The sequence below is a fragment of the Nyctibius grandis genome, chromosome 13, assembly GCF_013368605.1.
Source record: "Nyctibius grandis isolate bNycGra1 chromosome 13, bNycGra1.pri, whole genome shotgun sequence".
NCBI classification, from domain to species: Eukaryota; Metazoa; Chordata; class Aves; order Nyctibiiformes; family Nyctibiidae; genus Nyctibius; species Nyctibius grandis.
In genome coordinates this window covers 1,914,924-1,937,300 of record NC_090670.1, presented here as the reverse complement: position 1 = coordinate 1,937,300, position 22,377 = coordinate 1,914,924, and the positions used below count along the sequence as shown (strand labels likewise).

General features: G+C 44.0%; 2 protein-coding genes across 3 annotated transcripts in view; both read right to left on the bottom strand.

Annotated features, from left to right (window-relative positions):
- Positions 1-3,653: 3,653 nt before the first annotated feature.
- LOC137669745 (TLR adapter interacting with SLC15A4 on the lysosome-like) lies at positions 3,654-9,703 on the bottom strand. 2 transcript variants are annotated; one of them, XM_068412034.1, is made up of 4 exons: positions 9,338-9,703; positions 8,502-8,663; positions 7,269-7,486; positions 3,654-5,356 (listed from the first exon to the last, which is right to left on the bottom strand). In XM_068412034.1, exon 4 carries the CDS (start codon positions 5,307-5,309, stop codon positions 4,386-4,388), a length of 924 nt encoding a protein of 307 aa, XP_068268135.1. In that variant the 5' UTR covers positions 5,310-5,356; positions 7,269-7,486; positions 8,502-8,663; positions 9,338-9,703; the 3' UTR covers positions 3,654-4,385. The 2 variants fall into 2 exon arrangements, with proteins under 2 accessions (XP_068268135.1, XP_068268136.1); XM_068412035.1 differs by lacking the exon at positions 8,502-8,663.
- A 1,578-nt stretch (positions 9,704-11,281) lies between these two features.
- Positions 11,282-22,377, bottom strand: part of SH3BGRL (SH3 domain binding glutamate rich protein like) — a 36,490-nt gene continuing 25,394 nt past the window's right edge. Inside the window, exons 3-4 of the mRNA XM_068412095.1 lie at positions 20,029-20,109; positions 11,282-15,879 (exon numbers count right to left, since the gene is read on the bottom strand). Of these exons, the coding sequence (XP_068268196.1) occupies positions 15,847-15,879; positions 20,029-20,109 (114 nt within the window). The 3' untranslated portion in view covers positions 11,282-15,846. The remainder of the gene's footprint in view (positions 15,880-20,028; positions 20,110-22,377) is intronic.

The window sequence follows — 22,377 nt, the reverse complement described above, 5'->3', positions numbered from 1 at the left end:
GTGGAGGCAGTTCTGAGCCTGGGCTCGCACACCAAGCCACCCTATCTCCACTTTCTGCTGAAATATTTGGTGCTGAACTTGGGAGTTGTAAGACTTGTTCCAGCTTGGTGGCATGGAAAAAGAGTTTCACCAACCTCCCATTCCCCCCCACCTCAAACAATCTATTTTGATTTTTGCTATTCTGAGGAAAAAAGGTCAGAAAGTTAATATTTGCTTACACTTACCTTAAGCCAAAAATGAAATGTTTGCTCTTGGATGGAAAAAAAGACATGTAGCATGAAGCTCAATAGCCCTGTCTGGAAAATGTTTGTGTGTAGAATCAATATCTATTTGCTAATGGAACCAGAAAAAAAACAGCAGAGTTGGGACAGTATTTGAGGAACTCAATGGAGAGGAAAACATTCAAATATGCTCCATTTTTCAAATAAAGTTAACTTATAAAGTCAGGACCTTAAGGACTAAGCAACAGTTCCCACTCCAAGTACCCGCTCGCTGTTCCTAGACCTGTGCAAGGATAACACAAGGCTCTTTGGAAATACTTTGGACATCGTATTTCATTACAGTGAGAACCTTCAAGTTAGCTTTTAGGATTTTGAGACACCTCATTTTTGTTTTGAGTTGTTTTACCCTAAAGTTCTATATAAATAAGCTCGCTCCTTCCGTTAAACTCTTATATGTGTCACTGTTCATTATGTGTTAGTTATAAATAAACAAAAAGCCAAAGACAAAACGTTTTTCCAACGTTTATGATAACAGAATACGTGTTGTTCCTCTTGTAATGGCTATTGGTATTATTGAACCACTCCACTTGATCACACATTTTTGGGTTCCAGGGCTGGATTCTGGTCCCCACGGCGGTATCGATGGGTACCTTGTTCCTGCTGGAATGAAGAGGGCTATGAGAAGAACAGAGTATTGTGTGATATGGTGACAGCGAGCAGAATTCAGGCTCCTGCAATGAAATTATGTTAGATTAATAGTTTTAGCTATTGCTGTTATACTCTAATCAATTGCAACAAATGATTTTTCTTTACTTTGAGAGTGAAAGGAAAGATGATGGTCTGGAAGGTCCTTTCCAACCAAAACCATTCTATGATTCCATGTGACCCAAAGCCATTTTCACACGATGGCACTGCCTGTGATCAGTGACCTGCACTTTATGTTTGATAGCTGGGCTCGAGCAGGGCACGGTTAGCAAAGGGCAAAGAGTTGTGCCAGCTTCCTCTGAGCATTCAACCACCACCCCTGCAAACATCCAGGCGTATCATTTTACAGCTTAACTTGCACAATTTTGGCATATGCAACATTAAAGTTTTCATTTTCCGTTCCAGGAAAAGTTTTTTGTAATTCAGCTCACAGGAAAGAGGAACAAGAATAAACAGACTCTGTTAACTGAAAACTGCAAGCCCAGATTCTCTGGAAATTAGTTTGCAGTTATGTTTCCTGTTCCATTAAGTTCACTTAAAATAAGGCAGTAATCACACAGAATCACTGAGGTTGGAAGAGCCCTCTGGGCTCATCGAGTCCAACCATTGCCCTGACACCACCATGGCAACTAGACCAGGGCACTAAGTGCCATGTCCAGGCTTTTCTTAAACCCCTCCAGAGATGGTGACTCCACCACCTCCCTGGGCAGCCCCTTCCAATGTCTGATGACCCTTGCTGAGAAGAAATGCTTCCTAATGTCCAACCTGAACCTCCCCTGGCGAAACTTAAACTATATTAGTTGACATAGCCTTATGTACACAAGAAGAGGGAGAGTGGGCGTGAGTCTGGGTTTTCTCTCACTCTGTTAACTTTTGTTACATCTCAGAGTAGTAATTAATTATTCAAACACCGCTGTTACGTGGTTGAGCAATGGACAGAGCAAGTAAATGGTCAGTGTGTCTTACAGATTTGGCACTGGGAAGGAGAAGTGCGTAGTCGCTACAGATGGGGAATGAGAACAAAAAATAGCAACATGGCATATTAAGAAATTATATTGCACAAAACAAGAAATTTTTTAAGGAGCATCAAGGACTCTAGATAGTAAGTCACAGAATCAATGAGGTTGGAAGAGCCCTCTGGGATCATCGAGTCCAACCATTGCCCTGACACCACCATGGCAACTAGACCAGGGCACTAAGTGCCATGGCCAGTCTTTTCTTAAACCCCTCCAGAGATGGTGACTCCACCACCTCCCTGGGCAGCCCCTTCCAATGGCTAATGACCCTTGCCGAGAAGAAATGCTTCCTAATGTCCTAAGTCAGAGGCTACACATCAGCAATATTCTGTGGGTGCATTTCTGTTGCAGGGAACTCTGAGCATATGCTGTGCCTTAGAACTTGGCCAACCTACAGCCGGGTACGGTAGGACCCAAAAGTTTGCAGAAAAGCCTAATAGAAAAGCAGGAGAAGTTAGAGTCATAGCACGTGCCTTAATGCAAACTGAACAACTTCAGCTTCTGTGAATAACACTCCACATCCACAGCAAAGCGAGGGCTTCCAGTCCCACATAAACAGCAGAGGGAGGTTGAAGCTAGCAGTCCTCTTTGGGGTTAATTCAGCCGCTGTGACACTACCAAAATAACCACGTAACCGGGTAACCTGCCAGCAGAGCTGACAGACGGAGCAAACTGAGTTTCACTTCTGGAGTTCAGAGCTGCATATTTCTATTTTACACCCCTGAAGCTGTACTTAGGAAAGGTGCTGTTCCCACTTACCCTCAAGGAGAAGCAGCGTGAAAGACCTGGAAATCCCCTGCAAGCCTTAGTGCTTCTTCTGTGGTCGGTTTTAAGGGCAGAGCTCTCTTGCAGTTACCATTCACCAGGCGAAGCTCCTCAGCCCCGTGCTCACCTCTCTTGCAGCTCTTAAACACCAACAAATAAAGCCCCAGGAAAAGCAGCAAGATGCCAGATTGTTTCCAAGAAACAGCAATTTAACAAGATTGAAATGGCAGTGCCATATTTTTTCTCCCTGAAAGAAAGCCCCAAACAAGATCCTTCATATTCTCTTTCAGGGTTGACAAAGACCTACAAAATGTGTATTACACATCAGTTTAAGAGACGCATCTTAGAGACGAAAAAAGTTTTGGTTTACATTAGTTGTTTCACAGCAAGTTTCACCAAGCTCTGCTTTATAACCCATCCCATCCCTATGCCCCAAGTGCATCAGGAAGTGGATAAAATGATTTAACCAGCACATCAGCATGCACTCCAAAGCTTACCAGTGTATAAATACAGTTTGTTGCTACATTTTGGATTTGGATTTCATGATTGCAGACCCAGAACTGCAGGTGTCTCAAACCATACTCACTCATAGGGCAAGAGGCATCCTTCCTAGAAGAAAACTGCTGCAGACCAGGTAACAGTCTTAGTTCATTTATCACTGCACAATGGTGGCACAGTGATTAATTTCCAGTTGAAATACTTACTGAGGAGTAACAGAAAAAGAAAATGGGTTGGAAAGCCAAGTAACAACATTTCCACTTAAAAACCTGCACTTAGATTTCCAAACGAAGATGAAGAAAGCTCACACTACCTTCTCAGGAACATTGCAACCGTCTCAGCTTGCTGAGGTTGCAGGTGCTTCACTTCCAAGGAAATAAAGGCAGAGTCCATTTACTAAAAATGCAAATGGAACATAAAATAACAGACTGACAGAAAACTGTGTGGATTTCATTGAAGTAGTAAGGATTTATTTAGAGGAAAAACATTTTTTACAGAAAATGAAATACTTTTACAATCTTGATCAACTATTTCACCTGGATTTTCATTGTAACAGACTCCACCTATGCAGTACAAACTTACAGATCCAACAATATCAGTGCCTTCATGCACGTATCATGTCAATATATTTCCTATGTATGATAACACACACAAAATAATCCAGTCCCAAATGCCTCCATCTGCTGACGAGATTTTCAAACAAAAGAAAAAATTTCTCATCCACTCTGATCAAGCAAAATTTGAACATGAATGTCCAAAACTTGGGCTTCAACCATATAGCCCAATCCAAAGTCCAGCAAAGACAATGCAACTCTTACTGGCTGGCTGGATCAGTCTCTTAGATCAAAAGTTTTACCAGCACACACCTTGACTGATTTTTCTTGCATGAGTACATCTGATGGTACATGAGTAATTACTCATACAGCCAGAGTCTTAGAAGGAAGACATATTATAAAACCACGGTTGACTAGCATTTTAGGAAGAAATTAATTTCAAATTCTGTATTAGGAAAAAAGCAAACAGTGACCTTCACTTCCTCTGCTCACAAACTATGGTTTAAGCCTTAACATATTTCTTTGAAAAAGCCTGTAGTGTGTAAGTGTTTTCATTTCCCAACCTAATCCTTGCAGCGAAATATTCATAACCAAATCTTATTCACCTCTTCAGCTAAGTAGATCAGTCATGATGTAAACTGCATCCTGCAGCTCTTTTTCAGGCATGCTGGGTTTGAGATCTGTAAGTCTGGAGTACTGAATTCAGAGCTATTTCTATTGGCAGTATGGCGCAAACTAAACAAAGCCAAAGAGTGCAAGAGCACTTCTCTGGCTTTTGAGGTTTCTATATTCTGCTCCTGGGATATCTGAAAGCTTATCTGATTCAGGTTATTCCTTATCCAACTGCAAGTGAGGAGGTTTGTTACAGAACCACACCTGGTCAAGTTTTCTTCAAAGAACTGTTTATAGAGCTCTGCCACTTTTGTCTCCATGTACTTGTTGAGCATGGAGTTTGAAAGAGGCTCCTCACGGAGCAGGAGGCTCCTTTCACCAGCTTCATCTCCAGACAGGGACTTTGTACTTGGCTTTTCAGGATGCTCACATGGAGGGGACTGACCTAGGGGAATATCTACGGACAGCAAAACAGGGCCATCAGGAAGTTCATCACACACATGGTCCAAAACACAACCTGAATCACACGTATGGTCCCCCACACGGTCCCCTCCAATATGTAAGTCAGGATAGTTTTGATAAATGCTGTTGCATGACCAGGATCTGTACAAATCCATCTGCTCCATATTTTGTTCTCTTCCAGGGATATGTAAAGCTGGTGATATGGTTCCTTTAACAAGTGTTCTCTGATCTTTCACAGGTATCTCTTTTATGGATCTCCACTGAGGACCGCTCCTGTGTCCCATTTTGCTACTTCTAGCAGAGATCTCATCCTGCTTCTCATGTCCATCAGCAAAGCCTTGAATTTTTGGGTTGTCTACAAGTTTCTGTCTCCAGATTCCCTCTTTATCCTTTTTGGATGCACGAGATTTGCGAGGCTTATCTTGATGACAGCTTTCTTTATATATGAATCTAGTTAAGATGCCTTCTGCCAACATGACGACAAGTGTGAGTAACAGTCTAATCACCACAGTTCCATGCAGTCCTGCAAGGGAAAGAAAGACAGGCAGAGTACCTCAAACTTGTCTGGACAAAGAGGAATAATAATAAAAAAATGAACAACACACTTTTCAAAGACTGTGATTTTAATTTTTCTCTAGAATATTTATTTTTAGTAAACTGCACGCTTCTCTACAATTTTAACCCTATACCACGTCAACAAAAATCATTCTGAAGATATAGGAAGGGCATTAACTGTGTTCTTCGTCTGTAATATCACTCCTCTGCCTAAGTATCTCTTCTGCATTGTGGCTAGTTGAGACAGATCATACTTATGAGCTGTAAAAATCAACAAAATTTTACTTGTATCATTACCATCAGTCGCAAATCATCTTTTTCCCATTTAAAGACAACAATTTCTAAGAACTAAAGAGGTAACACAGGAAGGAAATCAAGATCAAATTCAGACTTAGAGGCTGATTCTGAATTGGCCTGAGCCCTCCTGTGAGGTGCCAAGGAGCTCCAAAAGGTGCTGATAGTTCTCCAGGTATAATAAAACTGCATTCCAAATGCAGTTCAGTTACACAAATGTTTTTAAGAGTCCCTCTTAATGATGATTTTAAAAGATATAAGTAGTTAATTTGTCTTCCCCAATAGTGATGCGTTGAGTAATATGTCTGTATCTATAGGCTCCACAGTTTTACTAAATGCACATGAATAATTAATTAAAAGCCAGCCAATAAGTCTCAAAATAATCTAGTACATTTAATGATTCCTTATCATTCCTTTTCAATTCACCTACTGTTAAAATCAAAGGGAATCTTTCCACGCAGAGCCAAGTCTGACCTAAACTCACTAAGGAAAATATCATCACCGCTCCTCTTAGGGAGGAGCAGGAAAGATGAACCCAATAAAATCCCTCCGTGCTTCAAACGTCTTTTTAATCTCTGCATATTTCAAGTACCTTCACACACCTCTAGTGAGCTCATGGTTGGAAATAGTGAGGAGAGGCAAAGGATGCAGCAGTTTTACTGAAAAGTCCCTCTCCCAAACGAGATGGCATACTGGCACACTGTTTGAAGCACACCAAAAACTACTTGTATCATGGACAATTAAGGCTCAATACTTTTCACAGTGCTGCCCATTTACATCAGTAGTAATGCCATGCAGGTCACTAGACAGCTCTCCACACAAACAAAACTCCTGCAAATTTAATATGATATTTGATATATAAGTGGAAAGATCCTCCTCACTCATTTGCTTCTAACTATCAGCAACCAAACCATATACTCTGGCTTATTTGTTCTGCAATGAAACTGGATACACTGGGTCACTTCTTTATAAGCCCAGTACTCCTTCCAGAAAGCTATTCTAAAACTCCAGCTACTTGAGATGGAAATTTTCTATTTTCCTCCTAAATTTACACATCATCATAGTACAACTATTTGCTTTTTTTCTTTTTTTTAGCTTGAATTGCACTGTTCCCTCCCTGAAGCTGAAGGCAGCACTGGAATTGACATGCCTGCAAGGGAGAGCAAAGCAGAGGAGGAAGGCAGTACACCAGGTCTTCTCCTGGTTACATTAACTGTTTATCTACAGAATCATTTATATATGCAAAAAATAGGACATTTTCTTGAGCATTTAAGGGACTTGGGAAACCAAGTGTAATTTTGAAGAGAGAATAATACTTACTTGGCAGTGTAAATCTTGCTGAAGAGGCAATGGGATGTGGAATGCCACATGCCTCATCTGCTTCTGAACAACAGGGCACAGGTACCCAGATCCTTACACACTTACAAATTTTGCTGTATTGCTTTGAAAATGCTCATAGTGCTAACCTAAGAGCTAAAATATGGTAATCTTAGCAGAACTGCTCTCTTTCAAATAAAGTAAATGGCATCTGCAGTCTGGAACAAAGCATAAGAAAAAAGAAAAGAGCACAAAAAGCCCAGGCTTACCAGTCCTAGTAGGGTAAGAGGTGGATAATCACATAGCCCAGAAGTCTCCTACTACAGCTGCTGTAAGAGAACAGACTCTTACATACTCTTTCTTCACTGCTGTCTGCGTGGAAAAAAACCTGACGTAGATATGATTTAGTTCCTCATTTTTTCCTTTTGAAACAGAAGTGATCCGACTGGAAAAGCGCACGAGTTTTGAATACAACGTGACAGCAAATCTAAAAGAGGATGTTAAAACAAAGAATTGAGATGTTTCTGACTGTGGTGCAATGCTGATGAGTTGCTAACTGCCATAGTAAGTCATTTAAAACCAACAAAGGCTACTAAAGGATCAGAGTGCCTGTACTGCACCAGGCTGTTCAAAACTGAAAGTGAATTCCAAACCCTTCCACCTACACAAGTTCAGTTTTGCACAATCGCCCACTTGACTTACAGGGGGGAGGTTATTTACACCATTTCCCCTTGTGAAACAAACAGCTCAATTTATAGCTTTGTGACCTTCCGATAGGGAAGAAGCCGACAACTTCATTTCATTAAGATTTTGATGAAATATCATTTGTCTACAAAGCACAAATATGAGAATCTGCCTCTCTGAAAGGAGCAGCTGTGAAGAGCCTTGTTCATCACTGCTCAAAGGCACTTTGGGCTCAGAAGTCACCTCTGTCTCAACGGCATGTTAGAGGTGCCCCTGCGGTGTTTTTAGCGTGTCCTTCTCACAGAGGCTGAAGCCAAGCTCATACACTGAGCCACATCGCTCCCCCAGCACCAGATCCACTCAAGAGACAGTTTGAAGAGTTTTCTGACAATTTCTTCTTTAAATTTCCTTTTTCTCAGAAGATAAAAAGTCAGAAGCTCACCCTCATCCAAATACTAGACAAAAGCCATTAAATAGACACTGCTTAGTGTAATGAAAGGAGCAAGACACATGTAAAAATAAGACTAGAGTGTAAAGATAACATTACAGCAACATATTGATTGCAACCAGTCATTCAACATGCTCTGGCATTAACGATGCGCCTTAGAAATGAATTAATGTAAGGTTTGAAGTAACTATGGCCTTAGAGGTCCAATGAAGTCTCTAAAGTTACTCCTCTTCCCTCCTTACCACCTATATTTCAGAGAAGACTTCAATTTTTATGGAGGCAGAATGAAAGCTATTTTTATTCTCACTGAATTTATATAAAACTCATTTCATATTTAAAGGCTGTTTAAAATTATTTTTAATCATCTTACATGACTAATTTTGGCATGGTAGGTGTGGTTGTGACTTCAACAGAGTACTCCTGGCCCCAGTCTTGGAGGGGACCAAACCTCACCGGACACAGGATGGTTCAAATTCCATGTAGTTTTAAACCTTTCCTCCTTCACTGAGCTTATAATTAATGCCAGCTGCAGCTGTATTTTTTGTGCAACAGTTTCAAGAAAACATAAGAGAGAGAGAAATAAATCAAGTTAGGTAATGAGTCTTGAGTGATTAAAAGCAAATCACCTTCCATTTCAGTTGTACTCAGGTGTCAAATGCATCAACATTCAAGGAAATTTGTAACTTTCGATCAACAAGATCTTACCAAAACCACCCTTATATTTACAAAAATACAAACAGAACAAGACAAACCTAAAGTTATTTCAGAAGCTGAAAACTAAAACTTAATGCAGAATGTATAAAGAGAGAAAAATAAATTTGACTAGATCATTCATATAGAGAAAAAATAAACACTACAGAAGTGTGTATTACCGTGAACAATTAGCATATCACATTAGCTATAGCAGCATGTAAGAAGTCCCTTATTTCAGCCCAGTTTATGTATTTTATGTGCATATAAACGTGAAACAAGACAACACCAACCGGCTTTTTTTCGAGCACAGCTCTGGCGAGCCTTTCGTTTTCCATTCCCACCAGCACCCTTCACTGTACCAGCCCCAGCTCCGGGGGGGTCTGAAGCACCTCCCACAGCTCCCACGCACCCAAACCCCCGCCCCAGCTCCCCGGGGACGCCTCTCCCTACCGACCTCCCACCCCGCGTCTCTCCGCCGCCACCTCCCGGCTCCCCAGAACGACCCGCACCGACCTGTGCGCGCCCCGCACGGCTCCTTCTCAGCTGAGAGGCGCTCCCGGCCCTGCGCTGCTGAGCCTGAAGCAACCCGAGTTTCGCTCCACAGCGGCGGACAGGAGCGGTGGGGAGGTCACAGGGGAGCAAAGGCAACCGGGGAGCCCGGAGCAGAGGCGAACTCAGCCCGCAGCCCAGCCCGGACCCCCGGAGCAGGCCCCCGGGCGGGCCCATCGCGGCAGGCTCAGGCGCTCGGGGACGCCGGGGCTGAACCCCAGCGCTGCGGGGCGGCCCGGGCTCGGCCAGACCGTTCCGGAGAGGAACCGGAGGGCTGCGGTTCCCGGCGGTGGGGCCGCTTGCCGGTGCGATGGACTCTACCCGAAGGGGTGCCGGGGTACCGGCTCGCCTCACGCAGCGCTGCCTAAGGCCCGCCAGTGCGGCCCGCGGGGCCCAAGTACCGGAGGGGGGCGGGCCTTCGCGCTGACTGACAAGGGGCACGGCCAATGGGAAAGGCGGGGCAGGCTCGCCGCTGTGTGGCTGTTGGTTGCCGCAGCAACGGCGCGAGCGGCGGCGGGCGCCATGAGGGCCCGGCGGGCGGCGGGAGCGGGCCCGGGTGAGCCCCCCCCTCGGCTGCCTCCCGCCGGGGTCCGCCGTTAACGGGCCGCGGGGCGAGTTACTCGGCGTGTCGGTACTCCGGTGCGGTGGAGGAAGGGCCTGGTCCTTACACTGGGCTCCAGCGGAGGGAAAGGGGCCGGTAGCAGGCCCAGAGCCGCTGTGCTGGGGTGCACCGGCCGTGGCTCGGTGTTGGGGCCTCACGGCAGCGATTTAGTGCCACGTTCGTGGTTATGAAGCGTATATAAACCCGCTCTGGGTGGATAAACAAACCATAACTCGCCCTGTGTGCTGGGAAAGGGCTCAGAAAGGAACTGATGTCGGATGGGAATGACACTGCAACTGACAAGTGTGTTAATGATGTTGCTCGTTTCCTTTTTTTTTAAGGATTTTGAGATGTTATACCAAGCAACTGGAAACGAAGAAGTAAATGGGGTTCATTCTAATTAGAAATAGCATCAGAAGCCCTTTTCTCTTACATTATGGACCATTTTTTAAGACACTAAAGAAAGGCAAGTAAGTGTGCGAGACAAGCAATAAACACCATTAAAAGACATCGATGTAACTGATGGCTCTGGGTTGTGCTTTAGTTGTTCAGACAGAAAAACACTGATCCCATAAATGGCAAGCAAGCAGCTGCCTCACGAACCACGCTTTAAAGAATTAAGTTACTGGTTTCCTTCAGAGGATGTGAACTGAAGTCTGGGGATTTGGGCAAATCCTAGTGCAGTTTAGGCGCTGAGATTGCAGCTTCTGTAGCTCTACAGACCTTCTAGGTGGTACAAAACTTCAGTGTGTGAAGCTTAAAAGGTACCTGCTGGATCTACCAGGCAAATAGAGAAGGTAAAAATAGTTTTAGTTTAAAAATTGATCCTACACCGCCCTCTGGCAACACAACTATTAAATGACATCGTTCCCCTGCTGTCAGCAGCACACAGCTAATTAATTACACATCGCAAAAAAAGCAACCAAGACTGTTTGGCAAGCTCTGGAGGCACGGGGTGAAGCTGATTTGCCCCATCCCCTTTCGATTTATAACCGCCTTGGGGAGGAGTGGGAAAGCAGGTTAATTAGGAAGTGTATTCCGTGCTCTCCTAAAACGCCCAAAACCTCCAAAGTCTATTTTGTGTAGGTGCAGCATAAGTAATTAAAACCCATTAGTTGCAACAGGTGAGAAATCCAACCCAACCGACTTCACATGCAGCAGCAGTGGATGTGTTATGTTCACTTTGTTGTATGGATCCTGTACTTTTAAAATAGAACTATTTGGAAACTCAGCCTCTTTCAACCAACAGGACCACTTCAAACCACGAACAAACCATGCAAAGAAGTCAATCGTGTGAGAAAGCATTCTAAAACAACTTTATTGGAATGATACAGGAATGGTTAATATACAGGTTAAATCCTCAATGCCTGCCTTCTACATAGGAAAAATAAAATAAAGACATAAACAAATTCAGTTCTTGCGCCCATCATTAACCCAACACAGGTATGGGAAACAGAAAAATAGCATATAGGCAACGCACTCCTAAATTCATGCAAGATATCGGCATCAAAATGAATGCAAGTTTTCCACACAGTCCCGCAACAAAGAGAGATTTTGGGTATTTTTCAGTTTGTGTTGGTGCCTTGTTCCCCGGACAAGGAAGTAATTCAGTCTGTCTCAACAGAGCTTTCTTCGGAATGCTGATACAGTTTGAACACTACCATATGGCAAGGGTGGGGGACCAGGCGAGGGGAGTGACTTTGCTTTCTTAAACTTGGCAATTTTCTTGACTGTCAGAAACAGAGACTGACCTCGTTTCAGAACGTTTTGGGTCGCTGAACTGACAGAATTTGGCAGCGACTTTCAATTACAGCTTCTCCAAAATAATGACTGTAATTCACAAAACTCACGCCACGCTTTCCTTACACAGGAAACACAGCAAATTGGCCTGAGTAGGGTGACATGTGTCTCAAATTCCACTTTCTTCACAAGACTTCCCTTAGTATTCGCACATACTTTCTCAAAAACTTGACCACTAATTTAGACACAGATTGTGCCAGTGTTAAGAAAGAAAAATCACCTCGGTTCAGGAAGAGGAAATCATAGTGACGAACAAAAATCAGACACTGGATTTACAGCGTAACCTAACTTCTATCCCCAAAAGATCTTAAAAATAAATTTCACCAAAGTTCAGTAATTACTGATAAAGCCTGTTAATGAAAAAGCACAAAGGTGTGTGTTAATCTTGAAGGTAAGGCAACATTCACCTACCCCTCTGCCTTCTGGTACTGCGCTTGCTTTGGGAAGGACAAGCTTCAAACTGAGTCCCAGGCTCCCAAATCAGAAAAGATAAAACCTGAATTAAACGTCATTGTAACTAACTTGGCTCCGTGCTAGATCCTGCTCGCTCGGACGCCTGTGGAAGTTTCACCATGAGCTCTCTAGAAGCAGAGCTGTATCCTGTAGGAGCTTCATGATATGGCAATAACAATGCAAAAAAACCTGTTAAACCTTAAAAAAAAATCTTGCTTAATTACAATAGTTCTTGCTATTCAAACATTTATTTCCTCTGAAAAAATACTATATACCCAACTATAGCTGGGTTATCACAAAATGGGCGTAGGCAGCAGGATACCTCCTTGCTGCTGAACTCCTGAACGCTGCTAAAGCTCACTGATTAACACTACATCTTATTGATTGCAGTTGTGGCTTAGTATCATTAATTCTGCTTTGTTTGTTAGTCTATATTGTGTTTGTCACGAGCCCTCCGGACTTCAGAAATAACCGTCATCGCAGGCAAAGGCAGGCGGGGAGTTATTTTGTTGTGCACACAGGGTGGTCGGGAAGGGTCTAGATCAGATGGAGCTGGCAGAAGGAAATGGAAATCCTGGGACCTCCGTCTCGAGGGAGGATGGGCCTTTAATTGAGATGCTTAATGGAGAATGTGGAGGCATCTATGGGGCCCTTCGGTGCAGATGCAGGCAGCCCAATGTGTAATCGAAGGGTGGTGTGAGAAAATCATTGTAGAGTTTGTTTTGAAACAGAAACTGGACAGTCTGAAGCCCAGAAAGGGAAAAGGTTATATTGCAGCCGCCTCGGCTGCTTTACTCAATGCTGTTAAGCACATAGAAATGCAGTTAAAATCAGTACGATCTTCTCATGAGGCTGAACTGAAACAGTGGGATTTAACAAAAAGAGCAGAAACAGAGGGAGGGCATTGGCAAGGTCAATATTACCAATGCCAAAGACAACTGAGCACCATTTTAAATCAGGCACTGGGTATTAAAAAAGCTAAATTTCAACAATTGTTGGTAGATCCTGACGCTTGGGATGGGGACATTTGGAATGATCCAGACGAAGATCCCAGTGCGGGATGGGAGGACTTGGAGAGAGACGGGGGAGAGTCACCCCTTCTTCCGACTGCTCCACCAACAGAAGAAGCCCTAAATGTGGTCCATTTGTCACTGAAATTACTCGTGATGCTGCTGGTCAACAGCAGATCATTCAAAAGGAAAAGAGCTTAACTACTCTAGAACTAACAACTATTAACCAGCAATACAGGAAGGAACAAACAGAAGGGGATTTAGACTGGTTCTACAGAGTGTGGATTACTGGTGGGCAGTGGTTTTACTCCCTGGCGCCGAGGCACTTTCTCTCCGATTATGGCCAGGAGTATTCTTGACCCCAACCAGGGGCAATCATACCTTAATTGCTACGAGTATCAAATTGCCTCAGAGAGGACCTGTTAGATTTAGAGACTCAGATGAAACCATTTTGAAACCTAAATGGGCTGCAGGAATCCATTCAGAAAAAAAGCTCATTGGACTGGCTGTGTCCTCCCTGTACAGGGAGATCCCTTATCACACCTCCGAGTGATAAGGGTATAAATCGGTTTTTCTAAGAGACCTCCTCAGAACTAAAATCCATAATGCTGACTTGTCGAGGTCCTCCCCAAGTAGGTTCGTGGGCAGATTTGTTAACACAGGCTGTTGTCTTACTTAGAGTTGGAGAATTTTTGCAAGGGTCCGCTGAACAGATTAAAATGTGTCAAGGTTCTGGGGAAATGTCTCGTAAGGAACTTTTTCAACAAGCCTTAAAACTGGGAGCGCCTCCACGTCAGGTAGACAGAATACCTTATGCTCAGTTGGTAGCAATAATCCAGCAGAAGAGCAGGGAAACAGTGGAAAAGGAGGGAATCTTCAAGGCAAAGGGGCCATCTCCTTACAGTCCCCTGAGACAGGATTTAAGAAAGATGGAAGAACAAACTCAAAAGCAGGGAAAGTTGTGGCAGGGACCCTACAAGAGCCAGTAAGGTCCCTCAAACAAGAAAGGCTCGTCTTAAAGAACAACAATCTTTCATTTCTCTCAAGACCCTGCAAGGAAAGCCACTTGACTTTATTGTGGGGACAGGAGCACAGATGACCATGGTTACCCCAGAAATATTTGAACTTAGCTTCATCATACTCTGAAATTAATGGGACAAATACACATTGGTGGTGGATCCCTAACAGCCCTATGGAGGTGGATGTTATCATTACATTGGTAGAGGGACTTTACCCACATACCAAGTGGGTAAATTCTTGTCTTGTCTGTGATTATTAAGGCCAAATTGCATTATACAATAACTTGGGCTGTCGACTATATTGATCTAACACCTTTTAATAATCCTTATGATCTATATGGCTGCGAACAATCCTCATAAATTCAGAATATGGGTGAAAGTTGGATCATTAATATCACTGCCGCCCATCCTAACATACCTGTCTGTGCTCACAGCCCAGTATTAGGGCCTGTGTTTCCTTATCTTACTGACAAGCTAATTGGTCAAAATCAGACAGACATTCAGAAACCCTACGGGGTTTCTCCAAAATCACCGGGGAGACACGTTATATTTTTAACCAAACATGGATACACCATATAACCAAAGCTCAGGACCCTAATTTTGAACTGTATTTTTATTGCCAATCCTTTGATTGTAACTTGCATACAATAAAAGCCCCAAAGGGTGCTGTGAGGGCCTGTAATGACAGGAGTACCTACCCAGGGTTTCCTATTAATCTTAAAGGGATAAATTGTACATTAGGAACTGCGTGGATATGCCCTACCTCGGTAAAATACACTAACAGGTCTGAAAAACATCCTAGACAATGGAGAGCTACCCAACCAAACTCTGTGGAAATCTATAACATTTTCCCAGGTTCCTGAATCCATATTCTCCCTCATTTAGTTTCTGTTAAACAACAGACAGCACTGACAAATTTATATACAGGTGTTCAGCATCTTGGCAATTTAACTCGAGATGCCACAAGCATCCTTGGAGCTCAAATGAAAGTCACATGGCATTGTTTTTTTTTTATCCTCTGTACAGTGTTACAAATCTTAAATATCCATTCTACAAAAGAACAAACATGACTTTCAAAAGTGACCACCATGGCTATACTACACGACACCACCCACAATTTCATCTGAGACCAGAAAAGACACTGAAAAATTACTGTGTAATTCAGTAACATGTTTGAGGCAACTCAGGCACTACAGTTTGTGACAAGGTTTTAGATGCTGTTGCTTGTTTCCCATATTTTAAATAGTTGGATCTCTAGGTATAACCCATCTGTGTTATTAGTACTAAAATAGTTTCTGGAAGTTTACACAAAACGGACAAATTGCCAAGACAGTTTAAACTACGTGAAAATCATTCATGTCGAATTGCTTCCGTTTCCTACGCTTCCAACTGTGTAATAATGCTGTGCTCTCTACCTTGTGTCCACGTTTCCATCTTGTGTTCAGATTTGTATGACGTACGGTGAACGCTGCAAGCACCAATCAAATGTTAGAAATCACATCTACGTTTCTTGAAGCAGAGACAATTGTACTATTTTATAAAAAGCTGTGGAAATTCCCTTTACAGAAGAACATTTAAGGCAGTTGAAATTCACGCTTGCTGCTTTGCCAGTGCTTCAGCTTCCTGAAACAGCAGAAGAGAATTACACATATTAGTACTATAAAGGTGACAACTTACACATACCTGTGTTAGACACCAACATATGACGCAACAAAAATTGCAGCAATTCATGATTAAGAATTGAGCAGCGCTGAACCCAGCTCAAGGAAAGAATCCCCTTGGCCTATGATGACATTATAAAACAAGTCCCACACGGTGCTGGCTTTAACTCCCATTCTGAGCTCGCTCAAGTAGGACCTGCAGGAATATTCCAGCCTGTGCCCACGGCCAGTTTTGACCATAATAGCTTTAAACAAAAGAATCAGAATCACAGAATCAATCAGGTTGGAAGAGCCCTCTGGGATCATCGAGTCCAACCGTTGCCCTGACACCACCATGGCAACTAGACCAGGGCACTAAGTGCCATGTCCAGGCTTTTCTTAAACCCCTCCAGAGATGGTGACTCCACCACCTCCCTGGGCAGCCCCTTCCAACGGCTAATGACCCTTGCTGAGAAGAAATGCTTCCTAATGTCCAACCTGACCCTCCCCTGGCACAGCTTGAGGCTGTGTCCTCTTGTCCTATCGCTGGTTGCCTGAGAGAAGAGGCCGACTCCCACTTTGCTACAACCTCCCTTCAGGTAGATGTAGGCTGCAATAGGTCACCTCTGAAGAAGCTCAGATATAACGAGTTATCCCTCATTTCATGTTAGGACACAAGAACTGTTTAGAGATCAAAGATCATTTGAAGAACTATGGTTAAATGGAAAAGGAATTCTTAATAAATGTCTCCACATCAAAAAAAAAAGGGAAAAAAAAAAAAAAAGAGCTCCACTCTGGGGCTGGCAGCAGGTCTGTCCTGGCACCAGCACTGCTGAGTAATCCCAGCTCCCCGCTGCGGGGGCAGTAAGCCAGGGGGACGTGCTCCCTGGGAACCGCTCCTGCCCACCACCGGCTCTCCGTGCCCCAGGCTCCCAAACCACATCTCTTCAAGAGACCTGGGACAGATCTGGTGCCCTTTGGCTACATGAAAACATTCCTATGAAGCTTCTGAGATGAAGGAACAGCTGAAGCAGCTTAGCACACCTCCCAGACAACCTCTAACGATTCTCAGTAGGTTTCAGAAGGAACATTAGAAAACAGTTTTTCATTTTTCAGTCTTCTTTCAGCCCTCGTGAGGTGGTCACAAATGGGAACAGAATGACAACAGAAGAAATGCAAAAGGAATTTTTTTCTGAAGGTGGTTTCTACAAGTGTACTTTTGACTGAAGATTAATTTAATTACCTGTTAGCAGCAACATGGCCTACAAAGAGATGAACAGCCACAGTGCTCTCCCTGCAGCACTTCGGGGTGGACAGCGTGGTTTATTTTAAAGGAAAAAGTTTGACATCTGCTAAACTCAACTTTTATGTTAATGGAGTTGTTTGCTTTGGTGACTGCGTAGAAATACTGAAGATAACAGACTCAACAATATCGTTGTTAACATGAGCCAGCACACTCAACAAATAAAAAACAAAAGGAAGAAGGACTAAGCAGGGAATTTCCAAGAAGCCTGTGAGACTTTTAAGAGTGGGGACACAGTGGGTGACCCCAGCCCGCAGGGCAGGAAGCACCACGCATGTCTCTGCTATCTTAGACGTGGTGGATGGCTCTGGTTTTCCTGGCTGCCTGCCCAAGCGCCTCACATCGTGCTGCCTTTTAACTCCAGGGCGTGGGAACGGGCTCGCTCGGACTGTTGGCTCAGGTCTCCTGAGCTCCCAGACCACGCTCTGCTCCTCTGGCCGCACGTCGCGGGTCAAAGAGCAGAGCTGGGATGTCACCGCGCAGCCACGCTGCTCGTGCCAGGGCGTCCTATCAGTTCGTGGCAGAAAAGGCAGGTGAAGAATAAAGGAAAGATTAAAAAGGACTGCAAAGCCTGGGGAAAAAAAGGATGTCTGATATTCTCTAAAAGACAATGGTTCTTTGAATGGTAACAAAGAGGAGGTGGTTCCCTTGGCTTCGTAACAACTCCACTAACCCGTTGTGGGCACTACAGAAGTGACATCTAGCTCTTCTTTTTTTTTTTCTTTTCCCCAGAAAATGCAGGACAAAGTACTTTTCTTCAAGACAGGCAGTGGTGAGCTGGAGAGGATTCCTGGTATTTCCCTCATCCCCAGGAAAGTGGGTACAAATAACTCAAAGAACACGCTAACCTATTTGTCTTGAAGGTCAAACTCCATTTCCTTGGGTGTGGGCCTGCAAGTTACCTGGCTCAGCTCTGCAGATTTGACACTATCCCTCTTTCATACTTTTCCTTATGTCTCCCCCGAGGCCCCTCACCGAGCATGCTCTCAGTCCTTAAATAATTAATCACAGCCTTTAACTCATGAAATCCTCTCCCTTTAAAACCCACCCATATTGCTTGAAGTGGGGATACTTAAGCTAAACTGAAGGCCAACCTTTCCCTGGGTTTGTAGGTCCATTTGCACTCTCAGTGCCCCAAGCACAAGCCAAACCACCAGCACTCAGTAAACAGTTACTTGCATTTCCCATGTGCATTTCTGAGCCCCTCTTGTTTAGCATTAATATTGGAACTGTGTGTTCAGAGTCAAACAACTTTCCAGATCTCTCATCATGACGTTTAAAGGAGGTTTGCTGTCAAGGTCCTCTCTTGCAATTGCAAACAGGTTGATCCCAGACTCCTTCCATTTCGTGTAGCGACACACGCAGACGCGATGTCATTAACTGCAATATTATACCCAAGCTACATGCAGCTGTGCTGTAAATGCCAATTTCAGCATCTACAAATCAGCTCTTCCTCCTCAGCAGCCAGCAATCAGCTTGATTTGACATCATGTAATTGTGGGATGGATACCGAGAGTCAGACCAACAGCAGACTGCTCTGGGTACGAGGTCATTTATGCAAAGGTTATCTTCCCTGGCTCACACACACCTCTCCATGCACGAAAATTCAGCCAAGCACAACTGCATTATGTTTCTCCTTTTTAAAACTCCCCTTTCCTTAGGTAAGGACAGAATGGGAGCAACCAACACCCACGCAGAGTGCAGATGTTCCAAGAAACTTAAATCAGATTTACACGACCATCGCACTGGGTGCAGCTGGCCTCCGTGACGCTGGGGCACACATCCCAGGGTTTGCTCTCTGCAGTTCTCTGTACAAGGCAGAGTCTCTCCTCGTTACACCATTCACATCAGCGGAGCTACCACCAGAAATTAGCTTGGCTCCCAAAACTGTTTCAGCCTGACCCACAACTTGTAATGCTTAGTACTGATGGATCATCATCCACCTTTAAAATTAGGTCCCTTAGTGATGTGCACAGCACGACCTTCAGCTCTCACATGCAGTTGAAAGGCAATGGTGTGTTTATCCATGGGAAGAAGAAAGCTGGAAGTGACCTGGAGGATCCTGCTGCTGTCAAATGAAACGTATAAAGCAGGCTTGTCCTATCCTATCAAAATCAAAAGGAGAATTCCAGCCCATTGCATCCACAAAGCAGCAACCCAGTTTGTAACTGGCAAAGAAAAATAAGGCTTCAGATAACAAGCTGGAGGAAAAAACTACTCTGAAGCAAGTCCACGTTGTTTCAAAACCAGTGACTCTGGTTCGAAGGTATTTTCTAGTACAAAAATCTCATCAAAACTTCACATGAATTAAGTTTTTTTTCAATGAATTGAAATAATTATTTGGTTTTGTGACAATTTTTTTCATCTGGGTTTCTTGTGCATTCTTCAGTGCAAATATTAACTACTCTTTCACTTGTGTATAATAAAAAAAAATCCAATGGTAAGAGACAATTATTCCTAGTGAAGAACTTGACCCAGCTCTTCTTTCCAAAGCAACAAAAGCTTTTCAATTAACTTAAAAAAGAGTAGGGTGGCTCTGCAGTGAGGAGACCAAAAGAGCATCTGTACTAACACTGAGTTTTTCTCGTAGAAGGAGGGGGAGGAAGATGCCTCCAGGGAACACAGCATTCTCCAAATAAACCAGCACGCAACAACAGCGTGTGGCTGCGATGTTGAAGCCTGAAAGTTAGTCTCTAGAGACTGAATATCAGACCAGCAGGTAGATTTACTGGGGCAACCAGAGAACACGTAAAAGATCCTACTATGAGCAGAGAAGAACAAGGTGTAAAATACAGGTTGTGGTTTACTGTGAGAAATGTACACACCTACCTTTGAACCAGGCGGCGCAGTCAAGCCTAGAAACGCATATACCGCGTTGTTCTCTCGAGCTTCAAAGAAAGCCTCGTAGTCCTTCGCCACGGGAGGCAGGGAGAGGGTGGAAACGAAAGACAGAAGTATGAATTGTCAGCAATAATTACAGTGTGTCACCCACCCCGCACCGAGCAAAGTGTTCCCATGGCATCACCTCGGGTATTTCTCATCAGCACTGAGATCACAGCAATGGTACTGTCTGAAAAGCGACAGGCTGGGAATTTCACTCTCTGTAGCACCAAGATGCTGTTGTGAGGTGCTTCTGCCTTTCCCAGAGGGACAGTCCCAGAGCAAGGAAGCTCTTATCTTATCTTATCTTATCTTATCTTATCTTATCTTATCTTATCTTATCTTATCATGTCCCTCCTGCAGGAGCGAGCTGAGGCCGCACCCTGTCATCAGAAACACTGATGTCCCCAGATGTGTAATGGTAACTGTGCAACCACAGACATTAACTCTTAAACCTGTTAAAAGTTAAATTTAAACCTGTAAACTGAGAGCACATCCTTTCCCACCTTGTTTCCCACTAATGATTAGTCTATGCAAGCAAAGGACATCGGTGGCACTGTTCGTTGCACTCACAGGGCACTACAGCTGCTCTAAATATGCACACAGCCACTTCCCAGGAAAATTAAGATAAAACCAATGAAATAGTAAAAGAAATAACAATGCTTCCTTCTCTGCCCTTCTTTATATTTGAGGCAGGCTGCAGTGCTGTACAGAGTACAAACACCACAGCTTAGTTGTCTGCTAAGTTAGGCAAGAGCAAGCAAAAGCCCACAGTGTGGCTCAGCAACAGCAGCTGCCAAACGCCGACCGACTGAACCCAGAAGGTTTGGCCAAGCCCACTGTTGCCCGAGCTACCACATACTTCCCTCACTCCGATTTCCAAACTCAGCATACAGCTGTCCTACGACTTTCCTTCTCTCCCTTTTTAACTGAAGCAACAGTACCAGCTTCCTCCAGCTCTACTGGGGCATGTTTTGATGCAGGAGCCCTGGCTGAGAAACCCCCGGCACGGCAGCAGCTCAGCGCAGGCTCCGTCTCGGGCTGAAGTCAGGGAGAGAGCTGCCATTAAGGGCACGCTGCTTCGCATGCCTGTCTGTCTGGTCAGCAAAAACCTAAGAAATAGCAAATGCTGTTTGAAAAGAGCACAGTGTGCAGAGCAGGGGCAGCTCTCGGAAGAGGCTGTTGCAGCTGGCACCGAAGGAAGTACAGAGAGCAGAGGATTGAAGCTGCCTAGAGATGAGGGATGCCAAATTATTGTTCCATTTGTACATGTAGGGTGCTAGTTTGATAAAAATGTGTATGATTATGTTAAATCCTCCTTGAAGCCCTTCTGTTGACAGTACTGGGGCTGCTTGATAACAAAGGGGTTGTTTATCTTGCTAGGGCACAGTCCAGCAGTCTGCTCCACAGCACCTACCAGGAAAGGAATGCCTGTGACTAAGGAGCAGGGTTCGTGCCAGCTCGCCCAGCATCTCCAGTTACAGCCTTTCTGCTGTGCACAGGCCACTAAAAGCCAATTTGCTCATTCCTCTGCCAGTTACGCTGCATCAGATGAAACAAACAGGGAAGTTCATGCTTGAGATGGATCAGATAAAGGCATAAAGAGGTTCAAGCGTGTGGACATAGAATTAACTTTGACCTTCTTGAAAGCTAAACTGTAGTAACTTGGACCCAGCTACACAAATTGACCAAACTGCACAAGTTCAAAGTGACATCAGTCAAAATTTGGGGGATGAAATAAACCCAGAGCAAGAACTAGTCTGAAGTATCTATACCCCTCTCCCCAAAATTACTGTGTTCAGAACTGTCGTGGGTTGTAGTTGGGGATACATTAGATACTGTTGCAACTGGACTTCCTACTGGTACAGAAATATTTACCTTTTTCGTTTGTTTGTTTGTTTTTAAAGAGAGATAATTGAGCAGAGATTTTCAGCTCCTTGTGACTAGCCCCTTTGCAGCTGTCAGCTCCAGACAACTATTGATCATTATATTTGTGGCTCCAAACCAACGTTTTTCCATGCCATAACCACAGTCAGTAAAATTCTGAGAGCCAAGTGGTACATTAGCTCACTGTGGGTATTGTTTCAAGTTCTGCTCTTATTACAAGCAAGAGAAAAATCCCGGTGTGTTGAGAATAATTTCTTTCAGTAGCCACAGAATCACCTCACGAAGGTCCAGAACTGGCAGGTTCTGACTTCGCAGGTCAGGACCAGGCTGCAAAACGACTTAGAAACCAACACGCAGCACCAGAGGAATGCATACTGTGAGCTCTTTGCAGACGATATTAGGTTTTAAAAA

Coding starts and splice junctions, on each gene's coding strand:
- LOC137669745 (XM_068412034.1), bottom strand. CDS start 5,309: ATGTTGGCAGAAGGCATCTTAACTAGATTCATATATAAAGAAAGCTGT.